Genomic DNA, 19,888 nt, shown 5'->3' with positions numbered 1-19,888 from the left:
CGTATCATAGTTTAAGTTCCGTTCAATTAGGCAATCATCTTACCATTTGAAGAAATTTCCTTATGCAGCTAACTACATATTTTTTCATATAATTTTATTACTATAAAGCTCTAACTTTTATAAAAATTAAGCAAAAGAAGTTAGCCAGTTTTATTAGTATCAATTCAGGATAACCTTTTTTGACTGACGAAAGACGTATATATACCGCTATTTTCGTTTCGACATTAAATTCTTTAGTTTTAAAATATAAAAATGTAATTGGCAACGCGACAGTGACAGTTGTCAAATACACCTCTTTGCGTCATTCTATATTCATTGTATTCGCCGCAAATATTCGTCGTTGACTTTGTTAAGATTAGTTTATTTTGAGTCGTGGAAGTGAAACAAAGTGTTAAAGTGTGAAAGTGGGGATACTAAATTGGTGTAGAAAGGTGAACAATTTTGCTAATTAAATATATGTTTCTCTGTGAATACAAAACTTGGGAATTCATTCGTTTTTGTTAAGAAAACAATGCTATCAGACAATATCCTATCGCTTTAATTCGTTCTAATATTTATATCTACATATATACGTATATGGATGTATAATATTAGTTGGTTCTAGATTTCGTCTTACCCACCACTCCTATCGTGCCAATACATTTAGCTAGCTAACCAATTGTTATTGCGAATGTATGACAAAAATCAACAAATTATAAATTTGTGCAATATATAAAATAAAAATATTTAATGTGACTGTGTTTGTGAGAAAATGTGTTGAAGTATTTAAACAAAGCGAGAAAATGGAAAAATAAACCTTCAAAATAAAGAAATTGTATAAATCCTATAAAAAATGTGTTAAAGAGTGAAAATTTCTTGTATGAAAATTTATAAAAGTTAAATCTTAAAGAATTCACGCAACCGTTTGTACATTCAATTTTGTTACCACGACCGCGAGTTTCATCTTGCTCATTGTGTTGCAATTTTTCCTCGTTTTTTTCTGTTTAAATGAAATTATTTCATTTCTTCTACAGGTTTATTTTGAATGAAAAGTAATAGTTAAAAAATAGAAAAATTATATAAGAAGCGAGGACGACGTATGAGCAGTCTGGCAGCAAAATGCTGGAATCGCCCAAATTCATAGATAATGACAACTATCAAGGCAGTCGAGCCTTCACTTGGCTGGCAGATATATGTGGATTATCGGTAGATTTGGTAAGTACATATATACTTTCAGATGAAAATGAGCATGTGCTTTATGTGTCATTACAAGCCTCAAATAACTATACTTCATGTACTTTCCCAACAGCAAACAAGAATTTAGTTCTTGAAAGACCGCATTCCAAATGAATTGCGTCTTTTCCACATTTGTTGCACGTGTGATTGTGTATGTGACGTTTGTCTATTACCCGGCATTTGGAGATGCGATTGAAAAGTGGTTTGCTATTTTAGCCAACATATGTTAGCAAATTCGCTGGCTCATGGAAGCATAATTTGGCCGATTAAGTGGTCAAGTGTAATGTGTACCTAAATAAATTTGACCGAACGGTTCATTTAGAAACCCCGGGTTTATTTGTTTGCTTTTTGATGCACAAGCAATATAATGATTTATATGTCATGTTGTAAGTAAATTCAATTAGTCAGACTGCCCAAAAACCTGTGAAATATTTGATGTAGCTACAATTTGTTTAACGTAGCATATTAAGTATTTATTCATTAATTTCCTCATCTGGCGAATGTAATGTGCGATATATTATCCGCTTCACTCTATTTTCCTTTATCTATATGCGCACACACTGTAAAAAAATAGTGTGAAATGAAAATATATAAAACCTTAAACTACGTTGAATTCGCAATAAAGGGTGGTGGCATGTTCTGCACCCACCATCAACGCTGTTGAAACGTAATGTATGCTTCAGAGCTATAAACATCACCCGATAACGATATGTGTTACTTTGACAACCTTTGTGTTCGTTTGACACCCGGAGATCATACTCACATCCAAAGGCGCTTGTGTGAATGCTCTCAACAGTGCATTTACATTTACTACTTATACGATTGTGTCATGGCAAGAATCCGAGAGACGGAGCTGATAGGATATATACACATATATCTCGTAGAGAAATAGTTACTGTCAGTCACTAGCAATCATGAGAAGTGCGGTAAGCTAAGTGGGCGCTTAATTTACCCACCTAACGCCACACCGCAGCAGCAAATCTGCCTGCACAGTTTGTCACATGGAAGAGCTGCTCGGTGTCGATGATCTAAACTACACCTTAGTTGTGTGTATATCGTTATTTGTTTTTGTTTCACTTTTCATATTTCTATTTTTATACCCGGTTTGGCATGTATAGTACATTCATACGTTCACGCTTATATACATTCTAGATATGCAACAGCAAACGCATATTTTCACTTACCTAAGCGCAGATTTGAAGCATCTTTAAGCACCACTTTTCTTTTAATGTTGCAAAATTACTTACATATATATACAAACGATACAAATGATTTACATTCAGTTACTTAGCCCCAAATCCTCATTTATTTGTTAATAATTTGCCTCCTTTTTGTTTGGTCAGCTGCATTGTCTTCAATTGCGCGGTTTTGAGAACATTTTGTAAACATTTTATTCCGTTGTCATATTTGGCGATACTTGTTAGATTCAGTTTATTATTTTGTTAATTCGAGTTCCCATTTATGTCCATCATCCAACGAAATTTTGTATTTTCGTTACGAAAGAATATCATAAAATTTAATTTAATTTCACTGAATTATTACATACTCACATTCTACATACATATACATGTACATGTGTACATTTATACATGATGAAATTCATTTGCAAATATTAATCACACTTGATAATTTCTATTCAGTTTTACGACAATTTTGTTCTACGCTTTGTTTGCAATTTAACATTTGGATATTCATAAATTTTCATTCTCTATTAACATAGTATCAGTAACATAAACAACAGTTTTAGAATAATGCTAATTAAAAACGGTGAATATTTTTTCAAAAATTCAACTCTCTGTGTGCGTCAATCGTTATTTAGCGGCGGGTAGATAGTGAAGAGAGACAGCGAGTAGGAATAAGTCGCTAAAGCTTCTTGTGCGTTTTTCGTCCAAACAAATATGAACTTTGTTTTATAACAGACAGCACCTCCTACGAATATCAAATTAAATTGCTTTCTATTACAAGTCTGAGTGAAAAACGATCATAATTACAAACAAATTTTAATAGATTAAAACATAATAAATACATAAAGACGACGATTACTGTTATGTATTATATAAAATGATGCAAAACATAGTGATGTTTAGTGCTGGAATCAACCGTTGATTTTCTTGCTTGTCTTCAAGTTTTCAAATTGTAAACAAGGGCTTACAGGGCTTGTAAACTTAGGCATGATGTCATAAATGGCTGAAATATGCACATACATACAAATATACATTAAAAACGATTTAGCTATTTGCGCACATATCGATCAAAAGCTCGAAAACGATCAGTTCTCTCTTAAAAGGTACTCAACTGGTTTCCACAATACACAGACGCATTGGACGTTTGATTAGATTTCCCTCCAAACAGAATTAGATACAAAATTTCAAGCAAATGATAATAAATAGAAACGAAAAATAGAAAAACAACGAAATTGCCGCAAACGACAAACAAACATGCATACATACATATATATATATATATATATATATATATATATATATATATTTGGCGTAGGAACCGCTTTAAGCGATTATAGCCGAATCCACCAGAGCGCGCCACTCATTCCTCCTTTTTGCTTTTTGGCGCCAATTGGAAACACCAAGTGAAGCCAGGTCACTTTGCACTTGGTCTTTCCACCGGAGTGGAGGTCGTCCTCTTCCGCGGCTTCCTCCAGCGGGTACTGCATCGAATACTTTCAGAGCTGGAGTGTTTTCTTCCATCCGTACAACATGACCTAGCCAGCGTAGCCGCTGTCTTTTTATTCGCTGAACTATGTCAATGTCGTCGTATAAATCGTACAGCTCATCGTTCCATCGCCTGCGGTATTCGCCGTTGCCAATGTTTAGAGGACCAAAAATCTTGCGCAAAACCTTTCTCTCGAAAACCCCAAGAGTCGTCTCATCGGATGTTGTCATCGTCCACGCTTCAGCGCCATACATCAGGACGGGAATAATGAGCGACTTATAGAGTTTGATTTTGGTTCGTCGAGAGAGGACTTTACTTTTCAATTGTCTACTCAGTCCAAAGTAGCACCTGTTGGCAAGAGTGATTCTGCGTTGGATTTCAAGGCTGACATTGTTGGTGTTGTTAATGCTGGTTCCCAGATAAACGAAATTATCTACAACTTCAAAGTTATGACTGTCAACAGTGACGTGGGAGCCAAGACGCGAGTGCGCCGACTGTTTGTTTGATGACAGGAGATATTTCGTCTTGTCCTCATTCACCACCAGACCCATACGCTTCGCTTCTTTATCTAGTCTGGAAAACGCAGAACAAACGGCGCGGTTGTTGCTTCCGATGATATCAATATCATCGGCATACGCCAGGAGCTGTACACTCTTGTAGAAGATTGTACCCTCTCTATTTAGTTCTGCAGCTCGTATTATTTTTTCCAGCAATAGATTGAAGAAGTCGCACGATAGTGAGTCACCCTGTCTGAAGCCTCGTTTGGTATCGAACGGCTCGGAGAGGTCCTTCCCGATCCTGACGGAGCTTTTGGTGTTGCTCAACGTCAGCTTACATAGCCGTATTAGTTTTGCAGGGATACCAAATTCAGACATCGCGGCATAAAGGCAGCTCCTTTTCGTGCTATCGAAGGCAGCTTTAAAATCGATAAAAAGATGGTGAGTATCGATTCTTCTCTCTCGGGTCTTTTCCAAGATTTGGCGCATGGTGAATATCTGGTCCATTGTGGATTTTCCAGGTCTAAAGCCACACTGATAAGGTCCAATCAGTTCGTTGACGGTGGGCTTTAGTCTTTCACACAATACGCTCGACAAAACCTTATATGCGATATTGAGGAGACTTATACCACGGTAGTTGGCGCAGATTGTGGGGTCTCCCTTCTTATGGATTGGGCAGAGCACACTAAGATTCCAATCGTCAGGCATGCTTTCTTCCGACCATATTCTACAAAGAAGCTGATGCATGCACCTTATCAGTTCTTCGCCGCCGTATTTGAATAGCTCGGCCGGTAATCCATCGGCCCCCGCCGCTTTGTTGTTCTTCAAGCGGGTAATTGCTATTCGAATTTCTTCATGGTCGGGTAATGGAACATCTATTCCATCGTCATCGATTGGGGAATCGGGTTCGCCATCTCCTGGTGTTGTACTTTCACTGCCATTGAGCAGGTCGGAGAAGTGTTCCCTCCATAATCCCAGTGTGCTCTGGACATCCGCTACCAGATTACCTTCTCGGTCCCTACATGATAATGCTCCGGTCTTGAAACCTTCTGTTAATCGCCTCATCTTTTCATAAAATTTTCGAGCATTACCCATGTCGGCCAGCTTTTCAAGCTTTTCATACTCACGCATTTCGGCCTCTTTCTTTTTACGTCTGCAAATGCGTCTCGCTTCCCTCTTCAGTTCTCGATATCTATCCCACCCCGAACGTGTTGTGGTCGATCGCAACGTTGCGAGGTAGGCAGTCTGTTTTCTCTCCACTGCGGAACGACAATTCTCATCGTACCAACTGGTTTTTTGGCGTTGCCGTAGACCAATTGTTTCGGCTGCAGCGGTATGCAATGAGTTTGAGATGCCGTTCCACAGCTCCCTTATATCGAGATGCTGATGAGTGCTCTCAGAGAGCAGGAGTGCAAGTCGAGTAGAAAATCGTTCGGCTGTCGGTTGTGATTGCAGCTTTTCGACGGCGAACCTTCCTTGTGTTTGTTGACGGGCGTTCTTTGCTGCACAGAGGCGAGTGCGTATCTTTGCTGCTACTAGATAATGGTCCGAGTCAATGTTTGGTCCTCGGAGCGTACGCACGTCTAAAACACTGGAGACATGTCTTCCGTCTATCACAACGTGATCGATTTGGTTGCGCGTGTTTCGATCAGGGGACAGCCACGTTGCTTGATGAATTTTTTTATGCTGGAATCTGGTACTACAGACAACCATATTTCGGGCCCCAGCGAAGTCGATCAGCCTCAGGCCGTTTGGCGATGTTTCGTCATGGAGGCTGAATTTTCCGACTGTTGTGCCAAAGACACCTTCTTTACCCACCCTGGCGTTAAAATCGCCAAGCACGATTTTGACATCGTGGCGGGGGCAGCGCTCATAGGTGCGTTCTAGGCGCTCATAGAAAGCGTCTTTGGTCACATCGTCCTTCTCTTCCGTTGGGGCGTGGGCGCAAATCAGCGATATGTTGAAGAACCTCGCTTTTATGCGGATTGTGGCTAGACGTTCATCCACCGGGGTGAATGCCAGGACTCGGCGACGGAGTCTCTCTCCCACCACAAATCCAACACCAAATTTGCGCTCCTTTATATGGCCGCTGTAGTAGATGTCACAAGGACCCACCTTCTTCCGTCCTTGTCCCGTCCATCGCACTTCTTGGACGGCGGTGATGTCAGCCTTTAGTTGTATGAGGACATCAACCAGCTGGGCAGAGGCACCTTCCCAATTAAGAGTCCGGACATTCCAGGTGCATGCCCTCAAATCATGATCCTTAGTACGTTTGCAGGGGTCGTCATCAAAAGGGGGGTTTCTCATCCGAGGCTCGGTGTTTGTTTTCATTGGGGAGATTTTTTTATGTGGTGGGTCCCAAGCCCTACGCACAACCGCACAAGCGGGCTTCGCCTTCTCACTTTAGCTCGCCTCCAAACGGATGTCTGTTAGCTACCCAGGGGATACTTGGTCTAAAACCGGAAGTCGTGAGCTGCTTGAGTCATATGCAAAAGAATCGTTCCTGGCCACTCCCAAGTGAATGGCAATCAGAAACTTTCCTCACTTGCGTGAACTTCTACATATGACCCCCCCCATGCACATACGTGCATGTAAATGTAATTATTGTCTTCGCAAGAGCTTGTAGGTATCGGACATGTGTATAGACACTCACGGATTTATACATAAATAATGACATTCATACATGACATGGGATTCCGATCGTAATGACCGAGCATGTTTCTCTTTCGCAATGAACAAAATTATTTCCTAATTGTTTGGATATACTGCCAACTGATTATTTCGTTTGGTAACTTTACTCTAGGCGTCAACTGAAAGTTTACTAAATATACCATTCATATGGTATTGCATTGCCTTTAATCGTCTGCAGCCTATTAACTGCATTTACGAGTAATAATAACAGGTTTTATCCAAAGTTCACAGTTCATTTATACTTGTTTACAACAAATTATATAAATTGTAAATTAATTTTTTATCGAATAATGAGATCAAACAGTCGCAATTAATATTGAATAAAGCAGTAGACTATTCTGAATAAAGTAGAAGTAATTCCTACTATTTGGAATTTCATTATTGTCGGTAACAAGTTTTAAAATACGAAAGTCAACGGAAGTGCCTTCAACTTGAAATCTTTTTTCTGTTTTATTGCCCCCTGTTCGGAGCAATACTTGTAAATTAATAACAATGCCACGGAAATACTTCTGTTCTCCTTCCTTCATTCGCGTTGTTTGCAAAAAAGGTTATATTATGTAACTATACTTGACATACTTTAATAGAACCGCTTACTTGGCTACAATTAATATTACAGACAATAGTGAACATCTGCTCGCATATTTAATTCCACGTCTCCTCTCTGCCTGTAAGCCTTATTCATAATTGTGGGCTGTTTTTTCTTTTTAAGGGCAGTGGCAATGCTGGGTAGCGTTGGTATTTTTGTATTCAATTTAGCATTATCAAAAGTTCTGCCGACAATTGGATAAAAATAAACCAAATGTCTAATGCGTTGAGAGGAAATGCAAGACGTAAAAATTATTTTGTTTTGTTATATTTCTACAAGTGAATATTAATACTCATAAAAGTATAATTATTGTCTAGTTCTCTATAGTGGTATATGTTCATAGTTTTTGTTTTCCTATATAGTAAACAAAGTTTTTATTGCTCCGAACTCACTGACTCATTCTCCTAATTAGCATGCAAATGGGGTGATTTCGTGGATAAACTTTCGTAATCACTTTTTACTGTTTTAATGCTCCACTCCACTATATAGGTTTACAATTTCCCAGGGCGACATTTAATCCATCCTTCCATGATGAGCAATAGGTCTCTGTCACGATAATTAACATCTTTACTGGTCAACTGCGCTTCAATTACATTTTAGCTTTCCTTACCATTGAAAGGAGTACATGAGGTCTCTATGTTAATATTTCAAGTACCAAGTGTTTCAGGATAATTTTATAGTTTAATATCGTAAAAGTTTCAGATGAATTTTCCTTATCAAAGTAGGAGACACAGCTGGCTTGAGGGCTTTATTCCAAGACCACTTTCAAAAAGAAATTCCCCAAATCAGTCAGAGAAAGTAATTTATTGGAACACACCCAGAGTTGCGTGTGTCGCCCGTCAAACTCTAATTAGAACAGTGGGCGCGCACACTCGTACCCAAACAACCGACCGACCCACTTAGCGAATATACGTACATATATATGCACATATGTAAACATTTGCAACATTTTATGTCTTTCTGAAATATGGCGAGCTGGGCTGTGTATTTACCCTGGCCACATACAACTGCGGAACGATTAGGCGAGCATTCCACATTTTCTCAATTGAATTGCTGCAATTAGCCGCCCTGTTTGGAGAGTTGGCTAGTGCCACGTTGCTAGCCCCGCTGAGCCGGCCGGTCAAGCGAGACGAAAGCACCTGTTAACATCGTTTAAAATGGTTTTGGGCTTTTTACTACCGTCCATAGGAAGGCAGTGAGTTTCACTTGTTGATGAAATTAGTGAGTGAATTAATACTCGTAAATGAACTTGCATGTATGTATGTCAGTCTCTACCCATTGCCTGCGTACTAAAATCCATCGACATCTAGGACAAAGAATTATTCCTTCTCAGTTTCAGCACATTCATTGTCAACACTGCAATCATTCATTATAGTAAAGCACTGTAGGTCCCAATTCCGAAAATTGGAAGAATATATTCTGTCAGTCATGACTCATGAGGTAGTCTAAACGTGGCGTTGTATATTTAATATTAGTTAATAGAGAGTATATCCACCATCATCGGAATGGTTTACTTATTTTTTTTTTGGACATACCAGATGGGTTCAAGGTTATACTGCTCAGTTGAAGAAGCCCTACAAGTTCCCATCTCAGAATGCATGGACAATTACTTCTGGATATTGCGAAATTAAGGGAAAGGTCTCATAAAATCTTTAACGTGAAAATCTAGTAGTTAGACTCGCGAAAAACGACAAAAAATGAATAAATTTCTTGATTGCCGTAATGTATTTTGGAAAAAGGACCTTTTCAAGTGGTTGGAGGCGATGGCAGCAATAATTAGAAATGAAGATAGTGATTTAACAGTTCCCTGATGCTTCGAATAGCCAGGAAGCTTCCGTTATTACGATCAACAAACTTTAATATGAGGTTAAACTTTGATTTGAAATAATTTGCATTGGCCAGGAGCAAAAAAGGGGAAAAAATGATAAATAATAAATCGGACGTGGAAATCCTTTCCTTATGGGTGACATACACTTGTTTCACAATCGTTAATAAAAAAAATTTTGTTTGGTCGCTCTACATATTATTTCTCCACTTTTTTGCTGTGTGATGTGTTTTACTTGAAAAAAGTTGGTGTACCTATTATTTTGAGCAGGTGTGTATATTCATAGATATGTGATAGGAATGTCCATGCTTTTGCTTTTTCCGCCGTGCACATTCCGTTAGAGAGAAGCTAACTGCCCATATAATTCGACTCAATATTTCTGTTTTACATGCATAATATGTTTTTTTTGTGGTCATTCCTCGTAGACTTCCATATGTTTTGCTTCCAAGAGAGCTGGTTTACTTCAATGTCGTGCACGTCAAATTGAGCCCTTGAAGTAAGACGTGTCATTCCAGTTTTGTCAACTATTTACATACACTTATACAAATGAACATGCACATTTACACATCGAAACGTCTAATATCAAATTATTGGTTGCATTATAAAATTTTGTTTTTAATTTTAATTATTTACATTTCATATTGTTTTTCTAAATTATGTGTATTCTTGGAGTTACGCTTCAAACCGTTCGTTCCTACTTAATTTAATTATCTTGCTTTGTTTGTTTTGCTAATTTATTTGCCATGGGGTTTCACTGTATTTGCATACATCGTCATCACCATCACTTTTGTTGGACGCATAATCACAATTTTTACATATTTGCAATTTTTATTTTTTGCATAGAACACTGATTAATCATTTTCGCTTTCTGTCGCGTTCAATTCATGTTCGATAGACTTTGCCAGAGGTAGCAGCCCCAAATACACACACATAGAAACGCCGGCTGACTCATATGCTTCGAACAGGTGAATCAAACAGATATTGCCATTGACAATATTCAGCAGAAAACTAGGATTTTGAATGTGAAGTTGGGTGAAAAGAACACGAGGGGAGTTCACCTTTCTATGACAATGATACTTCTCCAAAGTGTATAACACAGGGCAACTTGTTTATGTATGCTTCCTAGTCACTACTTTATAATTTTCAATCCCCACATAAAATTAGTAGTCCCTTAAACTTACTCTTTAAATCTAATAACATCTCACTAGATAACTTTCTAAAATTGCACTCTCTTAGGAAACATAAAAATGGAGCATAAGCTCACTTCACTGAGTCTGAACTTAAGCTCGAGCAAATTTCTCTAAAAGTAGTGGTTCGCCTCCTGACATACTTATATATTGTACATATTTAGCGCGGAATATATTATTAAATAGAGTACGTTATATACTAGTATGGGTTTTATTTAACAGTTAAATATGGCAAACTAAAATAAATAGCGCATCAATTTTATTATTGTAATTATACAGTATTGAGCAACACATATGCAATTGAATTACATATACTTTGAAGTTAAGAAACTGTAAAAGTTGAAGTTGTACAAACCATATCCCAAAGGGTCATTAGAAGTGTTCTTATTTGGACATTGGACCGAAATTGAATTTGAAATTGCATAAGAGGAAAGGGAAAGTGTTATTAAGAAAGATACAAATTAAAAATACATTCGTAGTATCCTCCGTAACAGTAAACTCTTGAGAGTTCCAGTTCCGATCTCCATCTTTAGATCCTGTTGTATTTTCCAGTAACAACTTTTTTCCCAAGACATACTCGTATATGTATTATTCCCAGCTGCTGTCGATTCATGTGACTGTCATGGACATCTCCGCAAATGCTTCTGACACTGATGTCGTGTAATGGTTCAGCTTTGACAGTTATTCTCTCTTTCCGCCCGCTGCGCACGTCCCAAACACATTAAACCTTGTCGTTTTGCCGTATTTCTTACATACATACAGTATCTGCGAGTGCATAAGTATTTATAAAACGTTGAATGCATCGCCTTTGCGGCGAGCACGGGTTGGTTGCATGCTAAATTGGCACCAAAATTGGTTTTACCGAATGTTTGATGTTTTCATTTTCTTTATTTTGGCTTCATTGCGCCAACATCATTGGGTTCTCCGACCTTTTCTGTTTCTTAAAAATTACCCATAGAACATTTCGATTTTGAAGCATTTAGCATATTTTATTGATCATACATTATATTTAAGTGAAGAAGTTTCAGAACGCAGCCTCCTATTTATACACACATATATGTTTTTTTGGTCCATCCACCATCACTCCACAACCACCGGGAGCGCGACGATCACCAAAATGAGATTTGTTCACTTTGACGCGCTGGAGAGGATCGGGTGCGTCCGGGAGGTGGCTCAAACTTTTTGGGCAACCTAGTAGGTTCCATTGGCTACCATCTGCGCCATTGGTAGCGAACCTAGCGTCACCAGGATCGCGACAACCCTATGAGTTCTGCATATGGGAAAATGAGCTACTTTTCTGAAATTCTTCTACATATAATTTCAGAAAGGTTTTATACACCTCCTCGATACTCAAACAGCGCACAGATAAATACGTTTTTAGCAATACATTCATTGTTCTCTCCTCATCACAAAGTCAGGGCTCTAACATTTTTATTGCGGCACTAAAAAGTTTTCCATTCACTCTCGCTCTTTGCATTTTTATTATTAATTATCACTCTATAGTATGCGTCAGAAATATAGTCAGAATACTTGTATGTATGTATGTAGATATGTGCGTATAAGGGAGTGAAATGTATTATAGATGAAAATCTCGAACGGCGCGAACAATTGATATCCTCTGCACCCCACGCCCCAGCTATTGTTGTTCGATTTGCTTTGTGAAGTTACGTTGTGATTGTGTGCGTGTGTGTGTGTTTGTGTAGAGCTGCTAGCCGGTCGGATGAAGAGGCTTAAGCCCTCTCCAATCGTAATGCACTCTCATAAAGTGATCGGCATCTTTCAATTCAATATTTGCTTTTGTATTTATTCATATGTCTGTACACATGTATGTAAGTAAATAGTACGGTGTTATCAGCTTCACAAGACTTTATTGAGTCTACTGTTTCGCACTTTCATGTGTATCTACCAGAAATGTATGGCGTTGTATTTACTCTTACGTGTGTATCTATAATATTTTGTATAATACGAAGTATTCATCTTTGGTTCAAAAGTTTAGTCTCTCGAGTGTGTTTTAGATAGGATTACAACAACCGCTCCAGAAATGGTTCCATTGGCTGAATAAGCCCGAGAATTATTTTGTTTCACAATAACCGAATGGCCAAATATTTTCCGGGATCCCGCGATTCCTGCAAAGAATTTCTCATCGGTTGCACATACAAACGAAATGTGCTCTTCTTTCCGAAAATTCATCGCAATCCCGTCTTATCGGGATTTGCAAAGTAGAGCGGGTCGGGGACTCACATATTATACGGTGCCGTTTTGTTGCTTGGCTGATAACGAAACCATCGAATAAAAGTGTTTTGCTTTGTTTTGATGACCACATCTGTGTTGGTGCTTGTTGGCTGGTATTTGGGGTGGCGTGATGCGCCAACAACAAATGTACATGCAAATATGAATACTTACACAACCTTACCAATTTACATACATATGTCTGTATGTATGCACGTAAGTATAGTATTCGACAATTAAATTTAGAAATAAAAATTCTGTTCGATTGTTTTTGTACAAATAAACAATCCCCTCTTGCGCCCATCATTGGAATAGTTTTATATTTTTGCTAAATGCTATTCAATTTAATTACTGATCAGTAGTAAGGTAAATCTTTTGATTTTTTTCCTCACGTATAGTACAATTAAGTGCCGTTATTATTATGCTTTGCGTGGTTTCGCTTCCAATCGGGCATTCAGTGCGCGCATTCTTTTCGATTCCACTTGCAAGCGCCCCACTGAACTATGGCGATTCGAAGTGATTTGAAGAATCTTAAAGCATATTTCTTAACAAAATATAGTACAACTGTAGCAGAAATTATAATTTAATTACGTTCTATCAGTTACCATATTTTTATTAACATCCTCTGTTAAGAGCGCGTGTCATTTATTCATTCAATTATTAGTAGAATCATGCAGGATTTACCTCTTATCGAATTGAATGTTCTGAGATCGCTATCAGTTTGAGGTTATGACATCCATTTCGTTGATATTGTTATTTATGGAACATGGTGAGTACTATTGTAGTAAATATACTTGCAGATTTCCGTACACACGCAGAACATTCATCAACAGGCTTTTATTTAAAATTGATTTTAAAAGTGAGCTTATTTTTATACTTTACAAGGCCTAACATTGATAACTTATTCTGATAGTACGGAAAGATGAAACGCAGTTCTTTATTTCATTATTTATAAAATGTATATAGTATATACTATATATGTACATATATTTGAGTGTAGAAAATGTTCACACTTAACAATAATGTATTCGGCCAATTAACATGTTAGGAAGCCAACTATAACCCAAAAATCGATTTTAGACTGACCATTTTTATATCAACAACGCCTTAGACTGAAGCAGTAAAGAGGTCCAATCAGAGATTTTGTCATCTCTTCAAATTATGTCAGCTACGAAGTGATGAATAAGTAGCTGCAGGCTTGTTCTGAAAAGTTTCGTTTTTGGTCTGCAGTTTGGAATATATGTGCCACTGCCTAAAAATCGTGTGGGCATTCATATTTTATATCATAAAAACCACAAATAGTTCTGTTCCGGTTACGTAGAACCGGCTGTCTTGGGAACGGGTCGGGAGCATAATATTACTAAACCCTTTATAAGTATGTATATTGAATTTGTCGAAGTTGTAAAATTTTGTGTGCGGTTAATGACGCTTGAATGTACTCATAATAGTAATTTGGACTTTGAAAAGTGCACTAGGTCCATTTACAGTTAAATTCTTGTCAAAATACTGTAATAAAAACAAAGCCCATTTGCGCGTTTAAATTTGTTTTGTTAATTTTCATTTAATTGCGGTAATTTGATAAATAGCTGATATTCTTTTTTGACATTAAAAACAAAAATTGGGAAAAACAACTCTGTAGCGGTTTTTGAGTATTCAAGTTCAACACTTAACAATTAATATACATATGCACATACATTTAAAGGCGATAATTAAGAAACATTTTCTCTTTTTTTTTTGCAGATTAACTTTTTAATATGTCAAATCGGTGCACTCTTCCTGGCCTCCTTGTTCCGCTCGATACTGCATCCTTCCAGAGTATCAGCCCATGTGCGTCACATTTTCGCGCTAACTGTGGGCTTGGCATTTGGCTACTTTTGCTTTGGTCCACAAGCCATACATATTGCTGGGCTTCCATCCGTTTGCTACATTGTCATACGTACACAGGATCCGCGGGTGGTGCAGCGGTAAGGATAAATGTACATCTGTATACACGTATCTGCTTTGCAACAAGTGCATAAATATTTGCATTTGCTTTAGAATAATACCCTTAAATTTTTAATTACTACTTTTTACTAACGCATTCTCCTCTTCTATATTTGCAGAAATGTCATGCTCGTCGCCATGACATACCTGTTGTGCATCCATCTGATTAGGCAGATCTACGACTATGGCTCCTACTCGCTGGACATCACCGGTCCACTAATGATAATTACACAAAAAGTGACAAGCTTAGCGTTCAGCATACACGACGGCTTTGTGCGCCAGCATAAGGTGAGTGCGATAAACTGCCTATAAGTAGTCCCAAGAGCAGGATGTGCGGCAGCCAATATAGTTAGCAGTAGCGCGTGAGTTTGGGAACCTGAGAAAGTTGATACCTTATTTATGATAATTTTATATACTCGTACTTATACTTATTTCCTTTAATCCAACTTTTACATTTCGCTTTGCAATTGCAGGACCTCACAAAAGCACAGCAATACCACGCCATTTATAAGGTTCCCTCGGCGCTCGAATATTTCTCATACGTCTTACACTTTCAAGGGCTATTGGCGGGCCCATTGGTATTCTACAAAGACTACATTGAATTTGTTGAAGGCTACAACCTCCTCAAGCGACCATCGACCAATGTGAGTAGAACAAGCACGCACCCACACAATATATGCAAATGAACAAGTGTAAAGGTGCAAATGTATGAGTGTACTATGTTTGTAATTGTATGTATATAAACATGAGGATTTGTGAGCTTCACTCGAATAATATAATGTTTGAGCTTACACTTTGTGTGGTGCAGTTCAAAACGAAAAGTAATTACTACTATACAGGATTGAAAGCACGTTCCTGGAAAAAATTAAGAGTTCTTCGACATTACACCGAATAGTAGATTTTACCCACCTATTGTTATAACGGGCAGACTGAAAAGTTGGTTTTGAAGAAAAACCCACGTTTCTGGCAAAATTCGTTTTTAATATTCAACATGGTTGCCGTGGAAAGTGTGAGGACAGAAACAGGTGGATGCGAAAGCAAGTCGAAGCCCAATCCATGTAATTTTGTCATCGTTTTCATTGATTTGTGGCACTGGCCATTGTCTTGATAGAATAGAACTTTCTTCGTTTTCGGTGCTCTCGCATAGACACGTATCTATGAATTATTGTAATGTCATTTGGGAATTATTAAATCTCTGCAAGTCATCACGTCGGAGTCATCACTATTGATTAAAGATATTATTCTGCAGGCCAAAATTTCAATTAGGCAACTGTGAAATTCTATCTGCGGACATTCATTTGAACTATTGCATTGACTCCTATAATGTACTCGTATGCGCATTCTTTGGTAATTCAATTGATTGGTTTCTTATTTCTCTTTCACGTTGCACAGGGCAATTTAGATAATGGCAAGTCAGAGTTGGTGCTGGAGCCCTCCCCCGTCAAGGCGGTTATCAAAAAGGTCATAGGCAGTATGGTGTGTGCATTTATATTTATGAAATTCGTGAAGATGTATCCTGTGAAGAACATGAAGGACGATGACTTTGTGGAGAGCAGCTCGATGGCGTACAAGTTTTGGTATGCCATGATGGCCACATCATGCATACGCTTTAAGTATTATCACGCATGGCTTCTAGCCGACGCCATATGCAACAATTCGGGTCTGGGCTTCACCGGCTACGACAAGGATGGCAACTCCAAGTGGGATTTAATATCGAATATTAATGTGCTGGGATTTGAGGTATGTACCTGGGACCTTGCTGCGATGCAAGTGCTTTTCTTTACTGAATGTGGCTTATTCGTGAATTCTTTGCAGTTTGCCACGAATATGCGCGACGCAATCAACAATTGGAACTGCGGCACAAATCGTTGGCTGCGCACCATCGTCTATGAGCGGGTGCCCAAAAAATACGGCACTGTATTGACGTTCGCCTTGAGTGCAGTCTGGCACGGTTTCTATCCTGGTTACTATGTGACATTCGCCACCGGCGCATTGGTGGTAACGGCTGCGCGTGTGGTAAGTGTCTTAACTAATTCCCATTCGAATAAGTATTATGAAATGTAATGTTTTTGTTTTTATAGGCGCGTCGCATGTTCCGCCATCGCTTCCAACGCACCCAATTCACGCGTATGTTCTACGACATACTCACATGCCTAACTACACGCCTAGTAATGGGTTATGCAACATTCCCATTTGTTCTACTTGAATTCATGGTAAGTTCGTAAAAAAAAACGAACGGTTATTAACGTTGTTGCTTATTTAAAATCTGATTTGTTCCAATTCAAATTGTAGAAAAATACTTTGATAATTAATAAAGACGTTTTTTGACGTCTTGCGACCAGGACATTGTACCTTTCCTAAAGAAATTGCATTCATAAATTCGGTGCATTGAAAAGGTCAATTATATAGATATTTTACATTGAAGTAACTAAGAATATGTGAAACCTTTTCATTTCAATTTAGTCACTGTTTGTCCATTTACGTAATATTTGAAGTTCTCGTATAATTTGTGAATTAATTTGATTCTTATTTTTTATGACTCTCCCATTGCAGGGCAGCATTAGATTGTACCTGAAATTTTATTTGTGTTTCCATATAGCAGCATTGGTCACCATATTTATTTTACCCAAATATATACGCGGCGAACAACGCCGTGAGCGTACCCCACAAAAACAACACAATCCAAGTGAAGAAGATATCAAGTCCAACAACTTCAGTGCCGCCTCATTGCCGGCGGACAACACAGCTGTACGGGACGTTCTTAATGACATCACAGCAAAAATACCTCAAGGCAATAGTAACGATCTCAACGACGACGATAATAACCTCAGCGCTCCAGCGCCCAAGTCGAGCATCAATGCACCACAACCGCCGCCTCTTCTGCCCACTGTGGCATGTGCACGCGAAGCGGTCAGCGTCAAGCACGAAGAGTGCGAAATGGATCAATTAGGCAATAAGATCAAGGAGAAGATTGGAACGGAGACGAAGAATATTGAAGAGTTCATTGATAAGACTGTAGCGGAAACGGTTAGCGGCATCGTTGAGTTGAAGAACGATCTGATGCGCAATCGCGACTTTCCCACAATACCCATATCACAAGAAGGCCTACGCAAACGTGTTGGAATCGGTGCAAATGTGACAGCTGCAGGCGGCGGCAGCGGCAACGAGACTATTGACAAAATAGTAAGCGGTGTTGAAGAGAGTGGAGCCTTTCTGAAAAAAGAAATCGAAGTGATCAATGCAGTGGTGCAACAAGCAAACGTCTTGCCAGCAGTGCTGAGCAACGGCCATGCTAAATAGTAATGAATGTCACCAACAGTTAAAGTAATGAGTTGGAGTTGTGCGACAGCGAAGGCAACGAAGACGACGAGAAAGTGGGTGGGGTGAGATACAAGCTATTGACAGCGGTGAAAACTTAAATATTAACGGGCAAGAGGAAGGCGGAAAGTTTTCAACAGCAATGACATGAAATTACTAAAGAGAGAAGTAAATGCAAAGTAAAGGCTTTTTTATACTGGAAAAAGCACAACAAACGTAAGCTACAGGATTAAAGCACGTCACACAAAAACACCAATACACACGCACGCACACAATAGCATGAATGAACAGGAATATTCAGCACAATATTTACAACAGCAACTTGCTCATGTAAATATATTACACATTTGAATGTGAAACAACTGATTTACAAATGAAATTGTTTTAGAAGATATCTCGTCGGCATAAATTCATGTTTGTTATTGCATTGTGAACATTTGGAAATTGTCATTACATTTTTTGTATCCATTAATATTCGTACTGTTATTTGCACATTGAACAAAGCTTAAAATACTTCAAAATACACTTTTTATTAATACATATCCCGCTATTTTACAATTTATTTTATTATCACTGTTCGTCTTTTGGCAAATTTAAACGCGTAAAGATATTGGAAGGTATGATGCAATGCGAGCAAATAAGAAATGAAACCACAAACAACCATGGGTTAAGACTATATTTCAAAGGGATTGAAATCGAAGAAAGCTACAACTGAACACTTTCACCACTTTAGAGTTTCATTAATATGTATGTATGTGAGTGTATTTGCTATGCTTGATTGAAATTGGAAAGTTTTGTGTGTATAAAATATTTATTGAAGATTTATTTTTTACCATTACCTAGTTCGAATTCCAAACTATAGCTGAATTCACGCCAATATGGATTATACTTTCTCAACAGACTAACTAACTTATAAATAAAACAATAGTCAAGTTTGTTGATTGAACTCTGAGAGCTAGGTCTGATGTTATAAGCATTGCCATTGTTTTTACCGACTGTGAACTTACTGTTACTTGCCGAAACTCAGATGTTATTGCCTATTGAGTTGCGCCTAAAAGATACTATTTAAAATCGGCCTATTTTCAACACAAATGCCAATGTCTAGCTTACTTCTTATAATTTGATTATACACTTGCATATGTTCGTCTATTTACAATAAAAACTTAAAACACATTTGAATCACAAACTTCCATTAATTGTCCGCCAATTTTTTATAAACTTAACTATATATACATAAATTTTGTACAAGGGTAAATGTAATATCCGCACAATTCTAAGGCAACAACTACTAAGTTTAGACAAACAATTTAGTAGAAACATGAATAAGTAATTATGTAGTTGATTATCCGATTCAATGTTATATGTAAATGTTTTCCAGCCTATGAAATTGAAAATGTCTTAAAATAACTTAAGTGCATTTGTGGAAATGCAGTGCTAAACCAAAGGGTAATATACACAAATATAAATATTCACAAACAACGCAAAAAGAATCAGCAACATACAGTTTTACAAGATAACTCACAATTTTTAGACTGAAAAAAAAAACAAAAACAGCAAAAGCAAATGAAGGTCCTAAAGAGAAAATAAATTACGTAAACAATGTGAATTTATTGTACTCAGTTAGAAAAACAAAAACAAAACTATAAAATATTAAATGTGAAATATAAATTGAAATAAACCGCGCTAC

General features: G+C 37.9%; 1 protein-coding gene and 1 long non-coding RNA gene across 8 annotated transcripts; one reads left to right on the top strand and one right to left on the bottom strand.

The window, feature by feature from the left end:
• Positions 1-276: 276 nt before the first annotated feature.
• On the top strand, positions 277-19,752 carry LOC105221366 (lysophospholipid acyltransferase 6). 7 transcript variants are annotated; one of them, XR_008472030.1, is made up of 11 exons: positions 277-431; positions 1,014-1,194; positions 14,641-14,864; positions 15,003-15,171; positions 15,357-15,527; positions 16,276-16,623; positions 16,699-16,899; positions 16,965-17,096; positions 17,437-18,417; positions 18,809-18,948; positions 19,045-19,752. XR_008472030.1 is itself a non-coding variant. In XM_011198284.3 (9 exons), exons 2-9 carry the CDS (start codon positions 1,099-1,101, stop codon positions 18,181-18,183), a joined length of 2,088 nt encoding a protein of 695 aa, XP_011196586.2. In that variant the 5' UTR covers positions 277-431; positions 1,014-1,098; the 3' UTR covers positions 18,184-18,743. The 7 variants fall into 7 exon arrangements, 4 of the variants coding, with proteins under 4 accessions (XP_011196586.2, XP_054090927.1, XP_028902095.2 ...); XR_003753372.2 differs by having other exon boundaries at positions 18,809-18,956; XR_003753371.2 differs by having other exon boundaries at positions 18,809-19,752.
• LOC128922843 (uncharacterized) lies at positions 14,640-15,444 on the bottom strand. Its single transcript, XR_008472031.1, has 3 exons — positions 15,312-15,444; positions 14,978-15,259; positions 14,640-14,896 (listed from the first exon to the last, which is right to left on the bottom strand). It is a non-coding gene; the product is annotated as an uncharacterized LOC128922843 (long non-coding RNA).
• Positions 19,753-19,888: the final 136 nt, after the last annotated feature.

The sequence above is a fragment of the Zeugodacus cucurbitae genome, chromosome 6 (genome assembly GCF_028554725.1).
Source record: "Zeugodacus cucurbitae isolate PBARC_wt_2022May chromosome 6, idZeuCucr1.2, whole genome shotgun sequence".
In the NCBI taxonomy this organism is placed as follows: Eukaryota; Metazoa; Arthropoda; class Insecta; order Diptera; family Tephritidae; genus Zeugodacus; species Zeugodacus cucurbitae.
This window is presented reverse-complemented; position numbering and strand designations above follow the sequence as displayed.

Excerpts from the sequence above, each read along its gene's own strand:
- LOC105221366 (XM_011198284.3), top strand. The coding sequence starts at position 1,099 with ATGCTGGAATCGCCCAAATTCATAGATAATGACAACTATCAAGGCAGT. Across the intron at positions 1,195-14,640 it reads GTGGATTATCGGTAGATTTG|ATTAACTTTTTAATATGTCA; the intron begins GTAAGTACATAT and ends TTTTTTTTGCAG. Across the intron at positions 16,900-16,964 it reads TGGTAACGGCTGCGCGTGTG|GCGCGTCGCATGTTCCGCCA; the intron begins GTAAGTGTCTTA and ends TTGTTTTTATAG.